Source organism: Heptranchias perlo, chromosome 1, assembly GCF_035084215.1.
Source record: "Heptranchias perlo isolate sHepPer1 chromosome 1, sHepPer1.hap1, whole genome shotgun sequence".
Taxonomy (NCBI): domain Eukaryota; kingdom Metazoa; phylum Chordata; class Chondrichthyes; order Hexanchiformes; family Hexanchidae; genus Heptranchias; species Heptranchias perlo.
Genome location: NC_090325.1, coordinates 124,220,441 through 124,239,559, shown reverse-complemented (window position 1 = coordinate 124,239,559; position 19,119 = coordinate 124,220,441). Strand labels below are relative to the sequence as shown.

At 42.3% G+C, this 19,119-nt stretch overlaps 1 protein-coding gene across 2 annotated transcripts in view; it reads right to left on the bottom strand.

Annotated features, from left to right (window-relative positions):
• The window catches only part of LOC137325667 (protein transport protein Sec24D-like), a 169,118-nt gene that overhangs the window by 100,253 nt on the left and 49,746 nt on the right, over positions 1-19,119 (bottom strand). For both annotated transcript variants that reach the window (XM_067990921.1, XM_067990922.1), the window contains exon 8: positions 8,096-8,223. In XM_067990921.1, the coding sequence (XP_067847022.1) occupies positions 8,096-8,223 (128 nt within the window). The remainder of the gene's footprint in view (positions 1-8,095; positions 8,224-19,119) is intronic.

Here is a 19,119-nt window from a genome sequence, read left to right as displayed (position 1 = left end):
ATGTGTACTAAATACCCTGTACTTATCTGTGTGGAATTTCACTTGTCATAGTTCTGCCCATTTGCAATTTTTATCTAGGTGCCTCTGTTGTACTTCCCTGGCTGCTCCACCAGATTTGACTGGTTCATCCTAATTTGGCCAATTTACGTTGCATTTCTGAATCCTGATTGTTTATGTAGATTAGAAGCAGTACGGCCCTGGCAGCAATCCCAGGGAACTCTACGTGGAACCTCGCAACAGAGCTGCTATCATTTCCCTAACTATTACCCACTGTTTCCTTTCTTTCAGGCAATTCCTTATCCACTCCACCCTACCATGCCTACAGTTTTAAGCTTGTGTAGCTACCTTTATTCAGTGCAATTTACATGATTAGGTTATTTTTACAATTAAAAAATTTTTGAGAAGTAATCTAGAATATTTCTGAGAGATGTGATAAGGTGATAGGTATTTCTTTAGGCTAAAGATATAGAAACATATCAATAATTTTAGTATGTGTTAGATAATTGAGCTACATATAATACTATGGCATGTTAATAAAGATAAAATTGAAGGTGTTGTATGCAGCATCCACATTTATAGCTTTATCAACTCGTGCTCCCACTTGCAAAACAAAACAACTTTCAAGCCGATGCACATTTCAAACTACAATCAATGTTTCTTTAGATAGTCCAGAAGCAGTGATACCAGTGAGAGATTCTTTAAAAATGGGATATTTCCTACCTCACTGTTTTGCAAGATATCGAAAAAAGTTGGACGGGCGTACTAAGAAAGTCACACATGTAGAATTGTAATTCAAAAGTTTAAAAGGAAACTTGGTGCATTACTAACACAATGGTAATAGCAACTCATGAACATGGTGATTCTTTGGCTACTAGGACTATGGACACATAATGGCAGGGAAGGTAGCTAGTCAAGGATGAACAATATAGGATGTAAGGATAGCTAGGTATCATGGAATTTCTCACGCACTCATTTGTGTCATTTGAAATGTTCGTGTGCTCCCTATACCCAATACGTAAGTTGAAAAGAACAATGGTCCAACCACTGACTTCTGGGGACACCACTGTTTACATCCCTCCGCTCTGAAAATTACTCTCTGTTTTCTGTTAAGTAATAACTTCCTACCCATGCTGCGATGCTCCCTTTAATACCATGTGCCATAATTTTAATCTCCCAGGTGGAATCTTTATATCCTTCCTATAATGGGGTACCCAAAGCTTCAACTGTGGTCTACAATATCTTGTGCAGATTTGTGATCATTGCCTTGTCAATCTCTATATAAAACATAGAATCCCATTTGCCCTTTAATGACAATCCTGCTTTTAAAGATCTATGTATCTGTCCCTTTGTCTTTCTGTCTGCCTGTCTGTCCTTCCACTCCATTGAAAATTTTAGGCTTCTATTTCCATTCCATTTAGATTATAATTCCATTCCTTATTCTTTATCCCAAAATGTACTACACATTTATCTACATTCAACTGCATTTGCCACATACCTGTTTATTCCCCTAACCTGTCTGTATCCTACTGCAGGCCTATGCACTTTTCTTCAGTTTGCCGTGCCCCCTAATTTGGTGTTATCAGCAAATTTTGATATTAGTTCTCCATGCTCATTCCCAAATCATTTATGTATATGGAGAACAAGATGACATTCTACTAGCTACATTTTGGAAAGCCGAGAGACTCCATTTATTCCGACTCTCTAGTTTCTATCCTTTGGCAATCTTCTATCCATGCCACTACTTTACTTTTAATACAATGAACCTTGACCTTCACACAAGTTGCTTATGTGGCATTGTTATGCTTTTAGGTTTTTACTCTAAATATTTTCCTTGGGTTTAGCCTCACTATCCACTCCTGTAAATGGACCTTAAACCAGAGAAGGCCTTTTCCTTCCCAATATCTAGGTAAATGGAACGAGACCTAGTGGTCGAACAGTGAACCCTTTTCACCATGCTCCAGCTTACTGGAATACATTAACATGCTGACACATGATCAAACTGACTTTCAGAAGAAGGAAGAATATAATATACACTTTATCAGATTGCAGCTCAGGCTATAGACTAGACCAATTTACTGAACAATAAATTTACTGATCATTAAATGAACCATACTGAACATAAACAGTAAATACAGACTTAACTTTTTTTTGAGAATCAAATCAACAAAGACGTTTCCCTGTGCTAATTTTCAGCATGAGGGCCTTGAAACATAGCCTTTTGCTTCTTTACATTACTATTTTCTACCACAGAGTCTTCTGATTAGCCTGTTATCTCTGCTGACTTCAGTCTGCCTGCTGTTTGATTGTAATCAAGATAGAGCTCCAAATTTCTTTGAGGATATCCCAGAATAAAAGGGATTAAGAATTGTACTTCTCTTAACTACATTACATGATCAGCTATGCACAGGATTTAAAATGGTGCTTGTGCACACAAATAAAGCTGTCAAGCAAACATGTACTGTAATTAAATGGAATAGCTTGACCAAATGTAGTACTGAGCTATATGGACCAGAAGGTGCCAGGCTTGATTCATGGTTTGTGCTGATCTCAACAAAGGCAGAATTTTAGCCAGGCAGCAATTGAGGTGCTACAATTGATCTCAGGGCACCACGTTTGTGAGGAGAAAATCAGCCAAAGTTTTCGCTCTTGTTCACAACTCGGTGACCCATGCTGAGAAGTGTACATATGTAGTTGTCTTGTAAGAAAAGAATCAGTCCTCCATAGTCAAATAGCCTGTCAATGCTCATCGTCTAATCTCGCCCAAGAAAAATATCCAAGGCTCATATAAGAAAAATGGGAGAGGTACCAGAGAACTGTCACTGTTCATGGAACCATACCCCAGCAAGACTCAGTGACTTCAGTAGAGGTGAGAAGAAAAAAAAGGAAGGAAATTACAAGTTTTATAATTAGTTACTTCAACAACATTTTTGGTTTCCAGGGTAAGGAAATACTTTTAAGTAAATATTTTGCATCTGGAAAAGACAACTGCTTCATTTAAACATAATCATGTTTAAATAAGGAATATATAAGACATTCATGAGAGGCAGAAATACACAATGTATGCAAGATTTATACAACACATAACTTATGAAATTTGTTGACGGTTAAAACATTTCAAATGGATAGCAAACCTCTACAAAGGCTATGGAGATATAAATAAAATCCACTGTTTACATCTCCATGGAAATTCATTGTAACTATGACACACTTGTGCCCAAAAATAACTAAGACATCCTGCTCTCAATTGGGTCAGATAGTAACACTTATCACACCATGTTATATTTAAACCTGGTCGATTGAAGACAAGAACATGCAATTTTGCAAATAACAGCTATAAAAATTATTCATTTTCACAAGAGCTAACAGACCTATCAAACCTGTAAACCTTGTAAGGAAATGTTTATTTTTTTGTCTACTGGGCCATATTTAGAACATAAAAATGATACTGAAAATCTACTTCTCTGTTTAGCAAAGTCGTTCCCATCAAGTAGCAGTATAATGGTAGCCAGAACATAATACAATATTAGAACCTGCATATCAACTATGAACAATATCAGAATAGCTCCAAAAATTGGGTTGTTGTTCACAAAAGAAATCATCCTCTGACTTTTTTTCCAATTAAATTCAAACCTTTATTGCTTTGTAAACCTCTAAAAAAGGATTCAGGATGAATTGAGTCAGACTTGTTTAAAATAATTGAACTTTGAAGGAAAAGCAGGCCGTATATAAATAGTACCTACTATGCGTGACACTAAGCATGGTGAATTTGTGACAGGCTAGATGTGATACTCTTAACCCCTAATAACCACGCCCCAAGATTGGAGACATTGTACCTTTAATAATGCACGCCATTGGCTGCATATAGGCCAACCCAATATTGCAGAGGGAGCCTCAAATAGGTGTTAGTTGCCTTAACTGACTATGCAAAGGGCCTAACGCCTTTTTCAGGCAGGGGCCCTGGACGCCAATTTTTTTAGCTACACTAATATGGCGGGTGGTGCACTTCTGGCTTATAATGACGGTGTGCTTCCTGCCCACCATATTGGAGGCTTGGGAGGACATTTAGCGCCTGAATAATGGGCGCTGCGTAGTCGAGTTTCCAGGCCATTATCTTAACACGTACCCTTCATGTCTCAGGAAGTTATTCGTGCATTTACATTTGCTTTTAAGAATCAAATTACCATATCTATGGTGCTTTAATAATTACATTCAAGGCCTCATTTGTATTCCATGAAGCTGAGACAGAAATTGTGGTGGAAAACTACAAAAATATCAAAGGCATAACATTGCATGGTATCTTCTTACTGAGTTATTTGATACTAACTGAAGGATTGGAACGCATGTCAGGACGTAATTACAATGCCAAGGCTGTAATTTTACCTTCATTTTCTCCTCAAAAAATCTGAATGAATCTTTGTGTCTTGAGGAAACAGAAAAATGCTTTGATAGTAAAGAAACATAGGAAGTTTGGCATTTGCTACAAGTCCAAAGTTCTGATCAGAATCCCTGCATCATTTACTACAAGTATGGAACTCTTGCATCAGTCACATTAAATCATCTGCAGGTTAAAATAAGTTCCTTCTTGTTTTGCAAACAGTAATAGCCTAACTAAAACAGAACCTTTTTCCAAAACACAAATTTTGTAATAATAGCAAGAAGCTGCAAAGATAAGCTCTGTGTTTACTATTTATGATGAAACTCTGCCACTTTGTGGAGTTGCATGGATAAAAGTTTGCACTTGCCCTTTACAGACCACTCTAAGGTCACAGAACCATTCAATGGCACGGGGTCAATGGGCCGAATGGCCTTCTTCTGTGCTGTAACCATTCTATGATTCTATGATTCATAGATCATATACTTGCAAATTTCAACAGCTTTTTTCTAACCAGGTATCTGCTTCCAACGTCGCATGCGTTTCACATAACAGAAGCACGCCCAATTTTCATCTACAGGTGTACGTCAGTTTATCATTAAGAACTGGTGCTAATCCGACCAGAATGGTGAAGTGCTAATAACATTCACATTTCTTGGGTCTGTATTTGCATAATTATTCACAGATTCAGATGCAGATTTAGGTGGATGTAGGGAGTATACAAGTGGTGAGAGTGGAAATGGACATGCAAGTGAAATTTAAAGGGATGGAACAATTAAAGGGAACTGTCACAACAGAGTAACAGAAATTCTGAAAGGCTCAAAAGGCATCTCAACCCATTAGCAGCCTTTGCCAATACTAAAAAAGCAGAGGAAGCCACATGTGCAGGCAAGAGTCTGCAGGCAAGTGACAGGACAGTCCAGCACCCAGCCCTCTGTACCCAACAATGACCCCTGGGAGACACCACTGTTTACCTCCCTCCAGTCTGAAAAACACCTATTAAACACTACTCTGTTTTCTTCATTTAACCAATTTCATATCCATGCTGCCAATTTCTCTTTAATAGCATGTGCCTTAATTTTACTAACAAGCCTCCTATGCAACACCTTATTAAACACCTTTTGAAAATCCATATACACAACATCCACTGCATTTTCTTTATCAATAAACTCTGTTATGTCCTCAAAGAACTCTATTAAATTTGCCAAACACAACTTGCCTTTTATAAATTTGTGTTGGCTGTCTTTAATTAACACATGTAACGTTAAAATTACTTTGTTACTGATTTATAACACAAGATGGAAAAGAACAATTTAATCAAAAAAATGAAGTTTTCAGGCAGGTATACTATATTATTCTGGGACATTATGGTACGTTTTTCATCACTATCCTCAAAAGCATTTCCTCATTCAATTATTTAGCTGAGATACTCCGTTGCTTTGTTGCTCTTAATAATATTAAGAGATAGTATACTTTTGGTCATGCGTTTATGTTTAGGTAAAAGGATGTTGATAAATCTGGTGGAACGAAAGTTAATTAATCGTTTAGCTGCACTATGCATTATATAGTTTATGATTCCTGTAGCTTATAAAATTTATTGCGAACACATTTTAATTCTGAATCTAAGCATTGCCAAGTAAAAGATATCGTATTAATTCACAATGTGTTGAACATATATCTTAGGAAAAAATTCTAAAACAAAACTGGAAAAAAATCTCCAAAAGGAGATATTTTAATTATCTTGTATAAAAATGAATGCAAAAATGTTACATTGGGAAATGTTTCTTAACTGACATGTTAAAGCACCAAAACCATAGACTTCTACTGCATGTTTTTGGTAATTTTTACCTCCTCACCACACACTCACTATCCTAAACCTTGTAATGATAATTTGTTTAAAAAAAGCATTGGAAATAGTAAACATGTCTAATACATTTAATAATTGATTCTTGTAAATTCCCACAGTTGACTAAGCTATGAATGTTAGATCTGTGTAGCAACGTACTCTCCTCTAAGTACCAACTATGACTTCACAACTTTTAAAAAAATCTTGAGTTTTAACAAGAAGTTAATTTGGATAAATATTCTTGCTTGCTTTTGCAGTTTTAGTTAATGGTGATTCCAGCGTGAATCATTGGAGTAGGTACTGAACTTTAAGGAGGTCATCTCCCACTTCATACTTTACAGATCTGGTTATTTTCATGTTTTAGTGATCTTCAAGGGCTATCACTTCCCCGAGTTGGGGGAAGGGCAGAAAAAGGGAAACTAATAGCAATTCTGGAGAGGCTGATGATTCCGCCTCGGCCTTTCGCAGTTCCTTTAATTTTTACTGTAACAATATATCCACGTGTACTATCGTAAGCATACAAGCAGTGTTACTACTATATGACTGAAGTATACCATCATTTGATATAGGTTTATCTGTTTAAAAATAATTTCTAAGTTAATAAATTCTCAACTGTGATTTGTTGCAATAGAATTTCCAACGAGAAAAAGATCCAATATGGCAGTACAAATGATCAATTTGACTGTCTGTGGTGTTTATGTACCCTGCAGTATGGAAGTTACAATATGTACGGCAGTGACAATGTTCCAATTTCAGATTTCTTTTGTATTGCTGTTAAATAACATCTACCTAATTTTCATTACTTCGGACCATGCTTAGAATTGTGTGATATATAATAAGTCAAAAAAGACAAAACACTGCTTATATAACCAGATCTGCACATACAAACTGAGTAAGGAAGAAACAAACTGGGACTTTGTAACAAGTTTGTTTGTATCAGGTTTATATTGCGGTATTAAATAATTAATACTGATCCATATGTTTTCATAATCCAATTACATTTTGATTACTGGTATGCAAACAAAACAAAATGCCCGAAACACAAGAACACACCATTTATTTGGTAAGGAGATAAAGTATAATTAACATATATTAATTTAAAACACATAAATTCAGAATTAATTACTTTTGCTTATCAAAATTCCAACAGAAATATATATATATATTTTAAAATGTGAAAAAAAAAAAATTTTTAGTAAAATTCTAGAAAAACATGCAGATACAATCTTGGATCACACTTTGGTGTTGAATTTGATAAGACTATCCAGATGTGATCTACTACGCTGTATTTTGTATAGCTCAACACCCAGCTTTACTTTCAAACTAGTTTTATGACCAAGTTTTACACCAGCTGTCAATTAGTCACATGGCCCACGACATGAATAGAACAGTGGTAAGACAAGAAATTGTGATGTGATTACTACTTCACATTGTCTGGGTTAGGATAATATGAACCACAGGTTTGGTGATAGGCCAATATATTTTTTCCACTCTCATAAGTTATAACACCATAGAGGTTGAAATTAGCTTTTCAAGGTGAAAGGGAAATGAAAACGGGTTCTAAACAACCAAGTGGGTTGTCAGCCATTCAAAATTTTCCTTTACCCAATCCATGAAGTTATATCACTAGTTCAGTTTTCATCATCTTGTTGGCTACATTTATCTGGCTAAGCTACTAGCCTTCATAGTTGCCAAACTAATGCTTTACTATGCTGGAGCTAACAAGCTGTGATGAAATTTGATTTAAATATTTGGAAAACACAACTTAGAAGAATTACATGGAAGAGATTTTATCAGCACCATTCACTGCATTAAACCAGTCTTACTCGTCCTCTTTGATATTGCATCTTATCATGACATTTGACCAGTCATCTTACCTCATTTAGTGGTAATACTGCAAAAGGCTTGATGACAGCTGCTAAAGGGATCTGGGATTGTTTGGCCATATCAGCTGTGCTTGGAAAGCAGTAAGTTGTACAGCGTATGAAATGAGGGCTTGCATTTCCTTTAAAAGATAAATAAATCAAAAACTGAGCATTGATTACATTCTTAAGCAGAAGCTTCAACCTGCTGACCAACAGTTTCTTGACTGTTATACGTTATTCATAAAGCATTTAAAAAACATCACCGTTCCAGATTGCAGAGGTATTTTACACAAAAATACAGAATCACATGAGATGCAGTAGCTGGATAGAACTCCAGGGGTAAATTTTAATGGGGAGCCGGGAAGAGAGTGGGGGTGGGAGATTTCCTGACAGGAAACCCGGAAGTACGGGTTTCCCAGATTTCCTTACGCTTTTTATGTAAGAATGTCTTTCAATTTTTTTTTAATAGGGTTTCCTGTACGACAGCCAGCCAGATTGCCAGCCAGCCAGGGATGAGGCCCTGCAAGGTGAATTTAAGGAGTTAGGAGATAAATTAAAAAGCAGGACATCAAAGATAATGATCACATGATTACTACCAGTGCCACATGCTAGTGAGTATAGGAACAGGAGAATAGACCAGATGAATGCATGGCTGCAGGGATGGTGTAGGAGGGAGGGATTTAGATTCCTGGGACATTGGGACCAGTTCTGGGGAAGGTGGGACCTGTACAAGCGGGACGGGTTACACCCGAGCAGGACCGGGACAGATCTCTTCACGGGGGTGTTTGCTAGTGCTGTTAGGGAAGGTTTAAACAAGAATGGCAGGGGGATGGGAACCTGAGCAGGGAGACAGAGGAGGGGGAAACAAGGATAGAATCAAAAGACAGAAAGGGAAGAAGCAATAGTGGAAGGCAGAGAAAACAAGGGCAAAAAACAAATAGGGCCATAGTGCAAAATGAAACTAAGATGTCTAGCAATCTTAAAAAGACAAGTCTAAAGGCATTGTGTCTTAATGCGCGGAGCATTCCCAATAAGCTAGATGAATTAACAGCGCTGATAGATATTAACGGTTATGATGTAGTTGCGATTACGGAGATATGGCTGCAGGGTGACCAGGGATGGGAACTGAACATCCAGGGGTATTCAATATTTAGGGAGGACAGGCAAAAAGGGAAAGGAGGTGGGGTAGCATTGTTAGTAAAGAAGGAAATCAATGCAATAGTGAGGAAGGATATTGGCTCGGAAAATCACGATGTGGAATCTGTATGGGTGGAGCTAAGAAATACCAAGGGGCAGAAAACGTTGGGGGGTGGGGGGGGGGGGTTGTCTATAGGTCCCCAAACAGTAGTGGAGATGTAGGGAAGGGCACTAAACAGGAAATTAGAGACACATGCAAGAAGGGTACAACTATAATCATGGGTGACTTTAATATACATATAGATTGGTCAAACCAAATTAGCAATAATACTGTGGGGGAGGAATTCCTGGAGTGTGTACGTGATGGTTTTCTAGACCAATACATTGAGTAACCAACTAGAGAACAGGTGATCCTAGACTGGGTATTGTGCAATGAGAAAGGATTAATTAACAATCTTGTTGTGCGGGGTCCCTTAGGGATGAGCGACCATAACATGATAGAATTCCTCATTCAGATGGAGAGTGAAGTAGTTGAATCCGAAACTAGGGTCCTGAATCTAAATAAAGGAAATTACGAAAGTATGAGGTGCGAGTTGACTATGATAGATTGGGGAACTTTACTAAAAAGGATGACGGTGGATAGGCAATGGCTAATATTTAAAGAACATGTGCAGGAATTACAACAACTATTCATTCCTGTCTGGCGCAAAAATAAAACAGGAAAGGTGGCTCAACCGTGGCTTACAAAAGAAATTAGGGATAGTATTGGATCCAAAGAGGAGACATACAAAATTGCCAGAAAAAGTGGCAAGCCTGAGGACTGGGAGCAGTTCAGAATTCAGCAAAGGAGGACAAAGAGATTGATTAAGAGGGGAAAAATAAAGAATGAGAGTAAACTAGCAGGGAACATAAAAACTGACTGTAAAAGCTTCTATAAATATGTCAAGAGAAACAGATTAGTGAAGACAAATGCAGGTCCCTTACAGTCAGAAATGGGGGAAATTATAATGGGGAACAAAGAAATGGCAGAACAATTAAACACATAACCTCCCAAAATGTTAGCGGTCCAAGGGTCTAGTGAGAGGGAGGAACTGAAGGAAACCAGTATTAGTAAAAAAAATGCTAGGGAAATTAATGGGGATAAAGGCTGACAATTTTTTTTTAATATTCGTTCATGGGATGTGGGCATCGCTGGCAAGGCCGGCATTTATTGCCCATCCCTAATTGCCCTTGAGAAGGTGGTGGTGAGCCGTCTTCTTGAACCACTGCAGTCTGTCTGGTGAAGGTTCTCCCACAGTGTTGTTAGGAAGGGATTTCCAGGATTTTAACCCAGCGACGATGAAGGAACGGCGATATAATTCCAAGTCGCGATGCTGTGTGACTTGAAGGAGAACATGCAGGTGGTGTTGTTCCCATGTGCCTGCTGCTCTTGTCCTTCTAGGTGGTAGAGGTCGCGGATTTGGGAGGTGCTGTCGAAGAAGCCTTGGCCAGTTGCTGCAGTGCATCCTGTGGATGGTACACACTGCAGCCACAGTGCACCGATGGTGAAGGGAGTGAATGTTTACGTTGGTGGATGGGGTGCCAATCAAGCAGGCTGCTTTGTCCTGGATGGTGTCGAGCTTCTTGAGTGTTGTTGGAGTGCACTCATCCAGGCAAGTGCAGAGTATTCCATCACACTCCTGACTTGTGCCTTGTAGATGGTGGAAAGGCTTTGGGGAGTCAGGAGGTGAGTCACTCGCCACAGAATACCCAGCCTCTGACCTGCTCTTGTAGCCACAGTATTTATGTGGCTGGTCCAGTTAAGATTTTGGTCAATGGTGACTCCCAGGATGTTGATGGTGGGGGATTCGGCGATGGTAATGCCGTTGAATGTCAAGGGGAGGTGGTTAGACCCTCTCTTGTTGGAGATGGTCATTGCCTGGCACTTGTCTGGCGCAAATGTTACTTGTCACTTATGAGCCCAAGCCTGGATGTTGTCCATGTCTTGATGCATGCGGGCTCGGACTGCTTCATTATTTGAGGGGTTGCAAATGGAACTGAACACTGTGCAATCATCAGCGAACATCCCCATTTCTGACCTTATGATGGAGGGAAGGTCATTGATGAAGCAGCTGAAGATGGTTGGGCCTAGGACACTGCCCTGAGGAACTCCTGCAGCAATGCCCTGGGGCTGAGATGATTGGCCTCCAACAACCACTAACATCTTCCTTTGTGCTAGGTATGACTCCAGCCACTGGAGAGTTTTCCCCCTGATTCCCATTGACTTCAATTTTACTAGGGCTCCTTGGTGCCGCACTCGGTCAAATGCTGCCTTGATGTCAAGGGCCTGATAAACTACATCCCAGAGTACTAAAGGAATTGGCCCTGGAAATAGTGGATGCATTGGTCATCATCTTCCAAAATTCTATAGACTCTGGAACAGTTCCTACAGATTGGAGGGTGGCAATGTAATCCCATTATTTTAAAAAAGGAGGGAGAGAAAAAACAGGGAATTACAGACCAGTTAGTCTAACATCAGTAGTGGGGAAAATGCTAGAGTCTATAATAAAAGATGTGATAACCGAACATTTGGAAGGCATTAACAGGATTGGACAAAGTCAGCATGGGTTTATGAAAGGGAAATCATGCTTAACAAATCTACTGGAGTTTTTTGATGATGTAACTAGTGGAATGGATAGGGGAGAACCAGTGGATGTGGTGTATTTGGATTTTCAGAAGGCTTTTGATAAGGTCCCACACAAGAGGTTAGCGTGCAAAATTAAAGCACATGGGATTAGGGGCAATATACTGGCATGGATTCAGAAATGGTTGACAGATAGGAAACAGAGAGTAGGAATAAACGGGTCTTTTTCCGGGTGGCAGGCAGTGACTAGTGGGGTACCGCAGGGATCAGTGCTTGGGCCCCAGCAATTCACAATATATATCAATGATTTGGATGAGGGAACTAAATGTAACATTTCCAAGTTTGCAGACGACACAAAGCTGGGGTGGAATGTGAGCTGTGACGAGGATGCATAGAGGCTCCAATGTGATTTAGACAAGTTGGGTGAGTGGGCAAGAACATGGCTGATGAGTATAATGAGGATAAATGTGAGGTTATCCACTTTAGTTGTAAAAACATAAAGGCAGATTACTATCTGAATGGTGATAGATTTGGAAAAGGGGATGTGCAATGAGACCTGGGTGGCCTTGTACACCAGTCGCCGAAAGCGAGCATTCAGGTGCAGCAAGCAGTTAGGAAGGCGAATAGTATGTTGGCCTTCATTGCAAGAGGGTTTGAGTACAGGAGCAGGGATGTCTGACTGCAGTTATACAGGGTCTTGGTGAGACCACATCTGGAGTATTGTGTGCAGTTTTGGTCTCCTTATCTGAGGAAGGATGTCCTTGCTATGGAGGGAATGCAACGAAGGTTTACCAGACTGATTCCTGGATGGCAGGACTGACGTATGAGGAGAGATTGGGTCGACTAGGCCTATATTGACTAGAGTTTAGAAGAATGAGAGGTGATCTCATCGAAACATATAAAATTCTAACAGGACTAGACATCACTAGATGCAGGGAGGATGTTCCCGATGGCTGGGGAGTCCAGAAACAGGGTTTTTTTTTTATTCGTTCATGGGATGTGGGCGTCGCTGGCGAGGCCGGCATTTATTGCCCATCCCTAATTGCCCTCGAGAAGGTGGTGGTGAGCCGCCTTCTTGAACCGCTGCAGTCCCTCTGGTGAAGGTTCTCCCACAGTGCTGTTAGGAAGGGAGTTCCAGGATTTTGACCCAGCGACGATGAAGGAACGGCGATATATTTCGAAGTCGGGATTGTGTGTGACTTGGAGGGGAATGTGCAGGTGGTGTTGTTCCCATGTACCTGCTGCTCTTGTCCTTCTAGGTGGTGGAGGTCGCGGGTTTGGGTGGTGCTGTCGAAGAAGCCTTGTCGAATTGCTGCAGTGCATCCTGTGGATGGTACACACTGCAGCCACAGTGCGCCGGTGGTGAAGGGAGTGAATGTTTAGGTTGGTGGATGGGGTGCCAATCAAGCAGGCTGCTTTGTCCTGGATGGTGTCGAGCTTCTTGAGTGTTGTTGGAGCTGCACTCATCCAGGCAAGTGGAGATTATTCCATCACACTCCTGACTTGCGCCTTGTAGATGGTGGAAAGGCTTTGGGGAGTCAGGAGGTGAGTCACTCGCCGCAGAATACCCAGCCTCTGACCTGCTCTTGTAGCCACAGTATTTATATGGCTGGTCCAGTTAAGTTTCTGGTCAATGGTGACCCCCAGGATGTTGATGGTGGGGGATTCGGCGATGGTAATGCCGTTGAATGTCAAGGGGAGGTGGTTAGACTCTCTCTTGTTGGAGATGGTCATTGCCTGGCACTTGTCTGGAGCAAATGTTACTTGCCACTTATGGGCCCAAGCCTGGATGTTGTCCATGTCTTGATGCATGCGGGCTCGGACTGCTTCATTATTTGAGGGGCTTGCAAATGGAACTGAACACTGTGCAATCATCAGCGAACATCCCCATTTCTGACCTTATGTTGTCGGGAAGGTCATTGATATAGCAGCTGGAGATGGTTGGGCCCAGGACACTGCCCTGAGGAACTCCTGCAGCAATGCCCTGGGGCTGAGATGATTGGCCTCCAACAACCACTACTTTGTGCTAGGTATGACTCCAGCCACTGGAGAGTTTTCCCCCTGATTCCCATTGACTTCAATTTTACTAGGGCTCCTTGGTGCCACACTTGGTCAAATGCTGCCTTGATGTCAAGGGCAGGCACTCTCACCTCACCTCTGGAATTCAGTTCTTTCATCCATGTTCGGACCCAGGCTGTAATGAGGTCTGGAGCCGAGTGGTCCTGGCGGAACCCAAACTGAGCATCGGTGAGCAGGTTATTGGTGAGTAAGTGCCGCTTGATAGCACTGTCGACGACACCTTCCATCACTTTGCTGATGATCGAGAGTAGACTGATGGGGCTGTATATGGCCGGATTTAATTTGTCCTGCTTTTTGTGGACAGGACATACCTGGGCAATTTTCCACATTGTCGGGTAGATGCCAGTGTTGTCGCTGTACTGGAACAGCTTGGCTAGAGGCGCAGCTAGTTCTGGAGCACAAGTCTTCAGCACTACAGCTGGGATGTTGTCGGGGCCCATAGCCTTTGCTGTATCCAGTGCACTCAGCTGTTTCTTGATATCACGTGGAGTGAATCGAATTGGCTGAAGATTGGCTTCTGTGATGGTGAAGATATCGGGAGGAGGCCGAGATGGATCATCTACTCGGCACTTCTGGCTGAAGATGGTTCCAAAAGTGTTTCCCTGGTTTTTGAAGCCAGAATGCACTTCCCCTTTAAGAGATTCTGACAGCCTTTAAGTAGGGTCATAGATGCCCAATATCTGCACCCCCCCCCCACCTTTACAGGCGTGCAGCCAATGTCTTTGTCTTTTGCACTCACGTGCTGGACTCTGCCATCATTTAGGATGGGGATGTTTGCAGAGCCTCCTCCTCCCGTTATTTGTTTAATTGTCCACCACCGTTCACGACTGGATGTGGCAGGACTGCAGAGATTTGATCTGATCCGTTGGATGTGGGATCGCTTAGCTCTGACTATAGCATCTTGCTTCCGCTGTTTAGCATGCAGGTAGTCCTGAGTTGTCGCTTCACCAGGTTGGCACCTCATTTTTAGGTACCCCTGGTGCTGCTCTTGGCATCATCTTCTACACTCCTCATAGAACCAGGGTTAATCCCCTGTCTTGTTGGTAATGGTAGAGTGAGGAATATGCTGGGCCATGAGGTTACAGATTGTGCTGGAATACAATTCTGCTGCTGCTGATGGCCCACAGCGCCTCATGGTTGCCCAGTTTTGAGCGGCTAGATCTGTTCTGAATCTATCCCATTTAGCACAGTGGTAGTGCCACACAACACGTTGGATGGTGTCCTCAGTGCGAAGACAGGACTTCGTCTCCACGAGGACTGTGTGGTGGTCACTCCTACCAATACTGTCATGGACAGATGCACTTGCGACAGGTAGATTGGTGAGGACGAGGTCAAGTAAGTTTTTCCCTCGTGTTGGTTCGCTCACCACCTGCCGCAGGCCCAGTCTGGCAGCTATGTCCTTCAGGACTCGGCCAGCTCGGTCAGTAGTGGTGCTACCGAGCCACTCTTGGTGATGGACATTGAAATCCCCCACCCAGAGTACATTCTGTGCCCTTGCTACCCTCAGTGCCTCCTCCAAGTGGTGTTCAACATGGAGGAGGACTGATTCATCAGCTGAGGGAGGGCGGTAGGTGGTAATCAGCAGGAGGTTTCCTTGCCCGTGTATGACCTGATGCCATGAGATTTCATGGGGTCCAGAGTCAATGTTGAGGACTCCCAGGGCCACTCCCTCCTGACTGTATAACACTGTACCGCCACCTCTGGTCGGTCTATCCTGCCGGTGGGACAGGACATACCCAGGGATGGTGATGGAAGAGTCTGGGACGTTGGCTGAAACGTATGATTCTGTGAGTATGGCTATGTCAGGATGTTGCTTGACTAGTCTGTGGGGCAGCTCTCCCAATTTTGGCACAAGTCCCCAGATGTTAGTGAGGAGGACTTTGCAGGGTCGACTGGGCTTGGTTTGCCTTTGTCGTGTCCGGTGCCTATTGGTCCAATGCCGGGTGGTCCGTCCGGTTTTATTCTTATTTCGGGGTATGCCATTTAGAACCGAGATGAGGAGAAATTTCTTCACTCAGAGGGTGGTCAACCTGTGGAATTCTCTACCACAGAATGCAGTGGGGGCCAAGTCCTTAGATGTATTCAAGAAGGAGATAGATATATTTCTTAATGCTAAAGGGATCAAGGGATATGGGGTAAAAGCGGGAACAGGGTACTGAGTTAGACGATCAGCCATGATCATTTTGAATGGCGGAGCAGGCCCGAAGGGCCAAATGGCCTACTGTTGCTCCTATTTTCTATGTTTCTACGATAGGCTGGCTGTCAGTCAGACGGGAGAGTGGCCAGGGGGCGGATGCCAGCAGGTAAGTCTTAGATCGGGGGGTGGAGGGATGGGGTTGGTTATCGGGCTGGGGGGAGGGGGTCGATCATGAAAGTTTATAGAAGTTTACAACATGGAAACAGGCCCTTCGGCCCAACATGTCCATGTCGCCCAGTTTATACCACTAAGCTAGTCCCAGTTGCCTGCACTTGGCCCATATCCCTCCATACCCATCTTACCCATGTAACTGTCCAAATGCTTTTTAAAAGACAAAATTGTACCCGCCTCTACTACTGCCTCTGGCAGCTCGTTCCAGACACTCACCACCCTTTGAGTGAAAAAATTGCCCCTCTGGACCGTTTTGTATCTCTCCCCTCTCACCTTAAAATCTATGCCTCCTCGTTATAGACTCCCCTACCTTTGGGAAAAGATTTTGACTATCTACCTTATCTATGCCCCTCATTATTTTATAGACTTCTATAAGATCACCCCTAAACCTCCTACTCTCCAGGGAAAAAAGTCTCAGTCTATCCAACCTCTCCCTATAAGTCAAACCATCAAGTCCCGGTAGCATCCTAGTAAATCTTTTCTGCACTCTTTCTAGTTTAATAATATCCTTTCTATAATAGGGTGACCAGAACTGTACACAGTATTCCAAGTGTGGCCTTACTAATGTCTTGTACAAATTCAACAAGAAATCCCAACGCCTGTATTCAATGTTCTGACCAATCATCGGGTTGGGATCCGGTTTTACCTGTTGACCGGCCCCCAACCCACCCATTCGTGGGGTTAAAATTTACCGCCTAGTGTCAGTAGATCCCCTGCACTTCTGAAATCAGAATTTAAGCTCAGTGCAGGGGTAAATGTTATCTTTCTCCAAAAGCTCAGGAAAGGGGGTAATTAGCAACCTTATCATTACTAACCGCTTCAGCAAATTAAAGTGGCAAATAATTGTGATTAAGTTGAATAGACTTCAAAAACACTACTCTATCTTATGGCCCGAGAGAGGTGAGATAACATACAGTTGACAGTGCTTCATTGTTTCAGCTAACTGCCATTGTATGAACTATGGAAGATATTTGGCACACTGTGCTAATGTTGGCATCACTGACTGATTACAACAGTGGTCATTTGACTGTAGTCATTTTATCAGGTTAGAAAAAATACAACTGTGTTATGCTGCTGGCTGACATTTGCCAAGTATCCATTTTAATAGTGATGCGACAACAGGAAACCTAACAGAGATGTAATTGGGCATAACTCCAAAATAGTATCTGATTTTGATTCAAATATTTTTAATTTGAAATTATAGGCTTAGAAATCTGACCACGCATGAAATTGGATGTGCGCGGATGGGGCGCACGCCTGTTTTAATTGACTCAGGCAGCAAGTAATATTCGTGCCGCTTGATCATTTTAATAACGCATGTGTGCAGCCAGTGCTACGTGCATTACTCATTGGCTGCACACCTGTAAAGGTGAGGGGGGGACAGATATTGGGCATCTATGACCCTACTTAAAGGCATGATGTGGAGATGCCGGTGATGGACTGGGGTTGACAATTGTAAACAATTTTACAACACCAGGTTATAGTCCAACAATTTTATTTTAAAATTCACAAGCTTTCGGAGGCTTCCTCCTTCCTCAGGTGAATGTCAAGAAATCCTCGAACCTCTCGCATTTATAAATCACAGAACAATACCTGGTGATTACAGATAGTCTTTTCAACTGCCCGTTGCCAAGGCAATCAAAGTGTTCAGACAGATAGGTGTTACCAACAGGGCCACCGAATATACAAACGGCCAGAACAAAAAAAAACAGAGAGGCAGAAACATAGAAACATCCGGAAGGAAAAGACAGCAATTGACCTGTTATATTAAAAACAGTTAACTTTTGTTCGCTGGTGGGGTTACGTGTAGCGTGACATGAACCCAAAATCCCTTCGTCGTCCAGTACTTCCCCGGAGCGTGGTACATTGGCGAGACCATGCAGATGCTGCGACAACGGATGAACGGACACCGCGTAACCATCGCCAGACAGGAGGGTTCCCTCCCAGTCGGGGAACACTTCAGCAGTCAAGGACATTCAGCCACCGACCTTCGGGTAAGCGTACTCCAAGGCGGCCTTCGAGACACACGACAACGCAAAATCGTCGAGCAGAAATTGATAGCCAAGTTCTGCACCCATGAGGACGGCCTCAACCGGGATCTTGGGTTCATGTCATGCTACACGTAACCTCACCAGCGAACAAAAGTTAACTATTTTTAATATAACGGGTCAATTGCTGTCTTTTCCTTCCGGATGTTTCTATGTTTCTGCCTCTCTCTCTCTGTTTTTTTTTGTTCTGGCCGTTTGTATATTCGGTGGCCCAGTAGGTAACACCTATCTGTCTGAACACTTTGGTTGCCTTGGCAACGGGCAGTTGAAAAGACTATCTGTAATCACCAGGTATTGTTCTGTGATTTATAAATGCGAGAGGTTCGAGGATTTCTTGACATTCACCTGAGGAAGGAGGAAGCCTCCGAAAGCTTGTGAATTTTAAAATAAAATTGTTGGACTATAACTTGGTGTTGTAAAATTGTTTACTACTTAAAGGCAGTCAGCATCTCTTAAAGGGGAAGTGCATTCTGGCTTCAAAAACCAGGGAAACACTTTTGGAAGGAGGGATATGGTTTAAACAAGCGCTGAGAGAGCACCAAGATTCTCAGATGCTGCCTTGGAGGCTCTGGTGCAGCCAATGGACAGAAGGTGGGGCATCCTCTTCCTCCCTGGGGGCAGGAAGTCCATCAGGCATCAGCTCCGCTGACAGTGGGAGGAAACTGCAGAGTATGTGACTATCAGAGCCTAGCACCCAGGACATGGCTGCAATGCCGGAAGAAGTAATGATCTCACTAGAGTTGTTAAGGATACTGCTCTCTTACTCTCTGCTCACACCTCC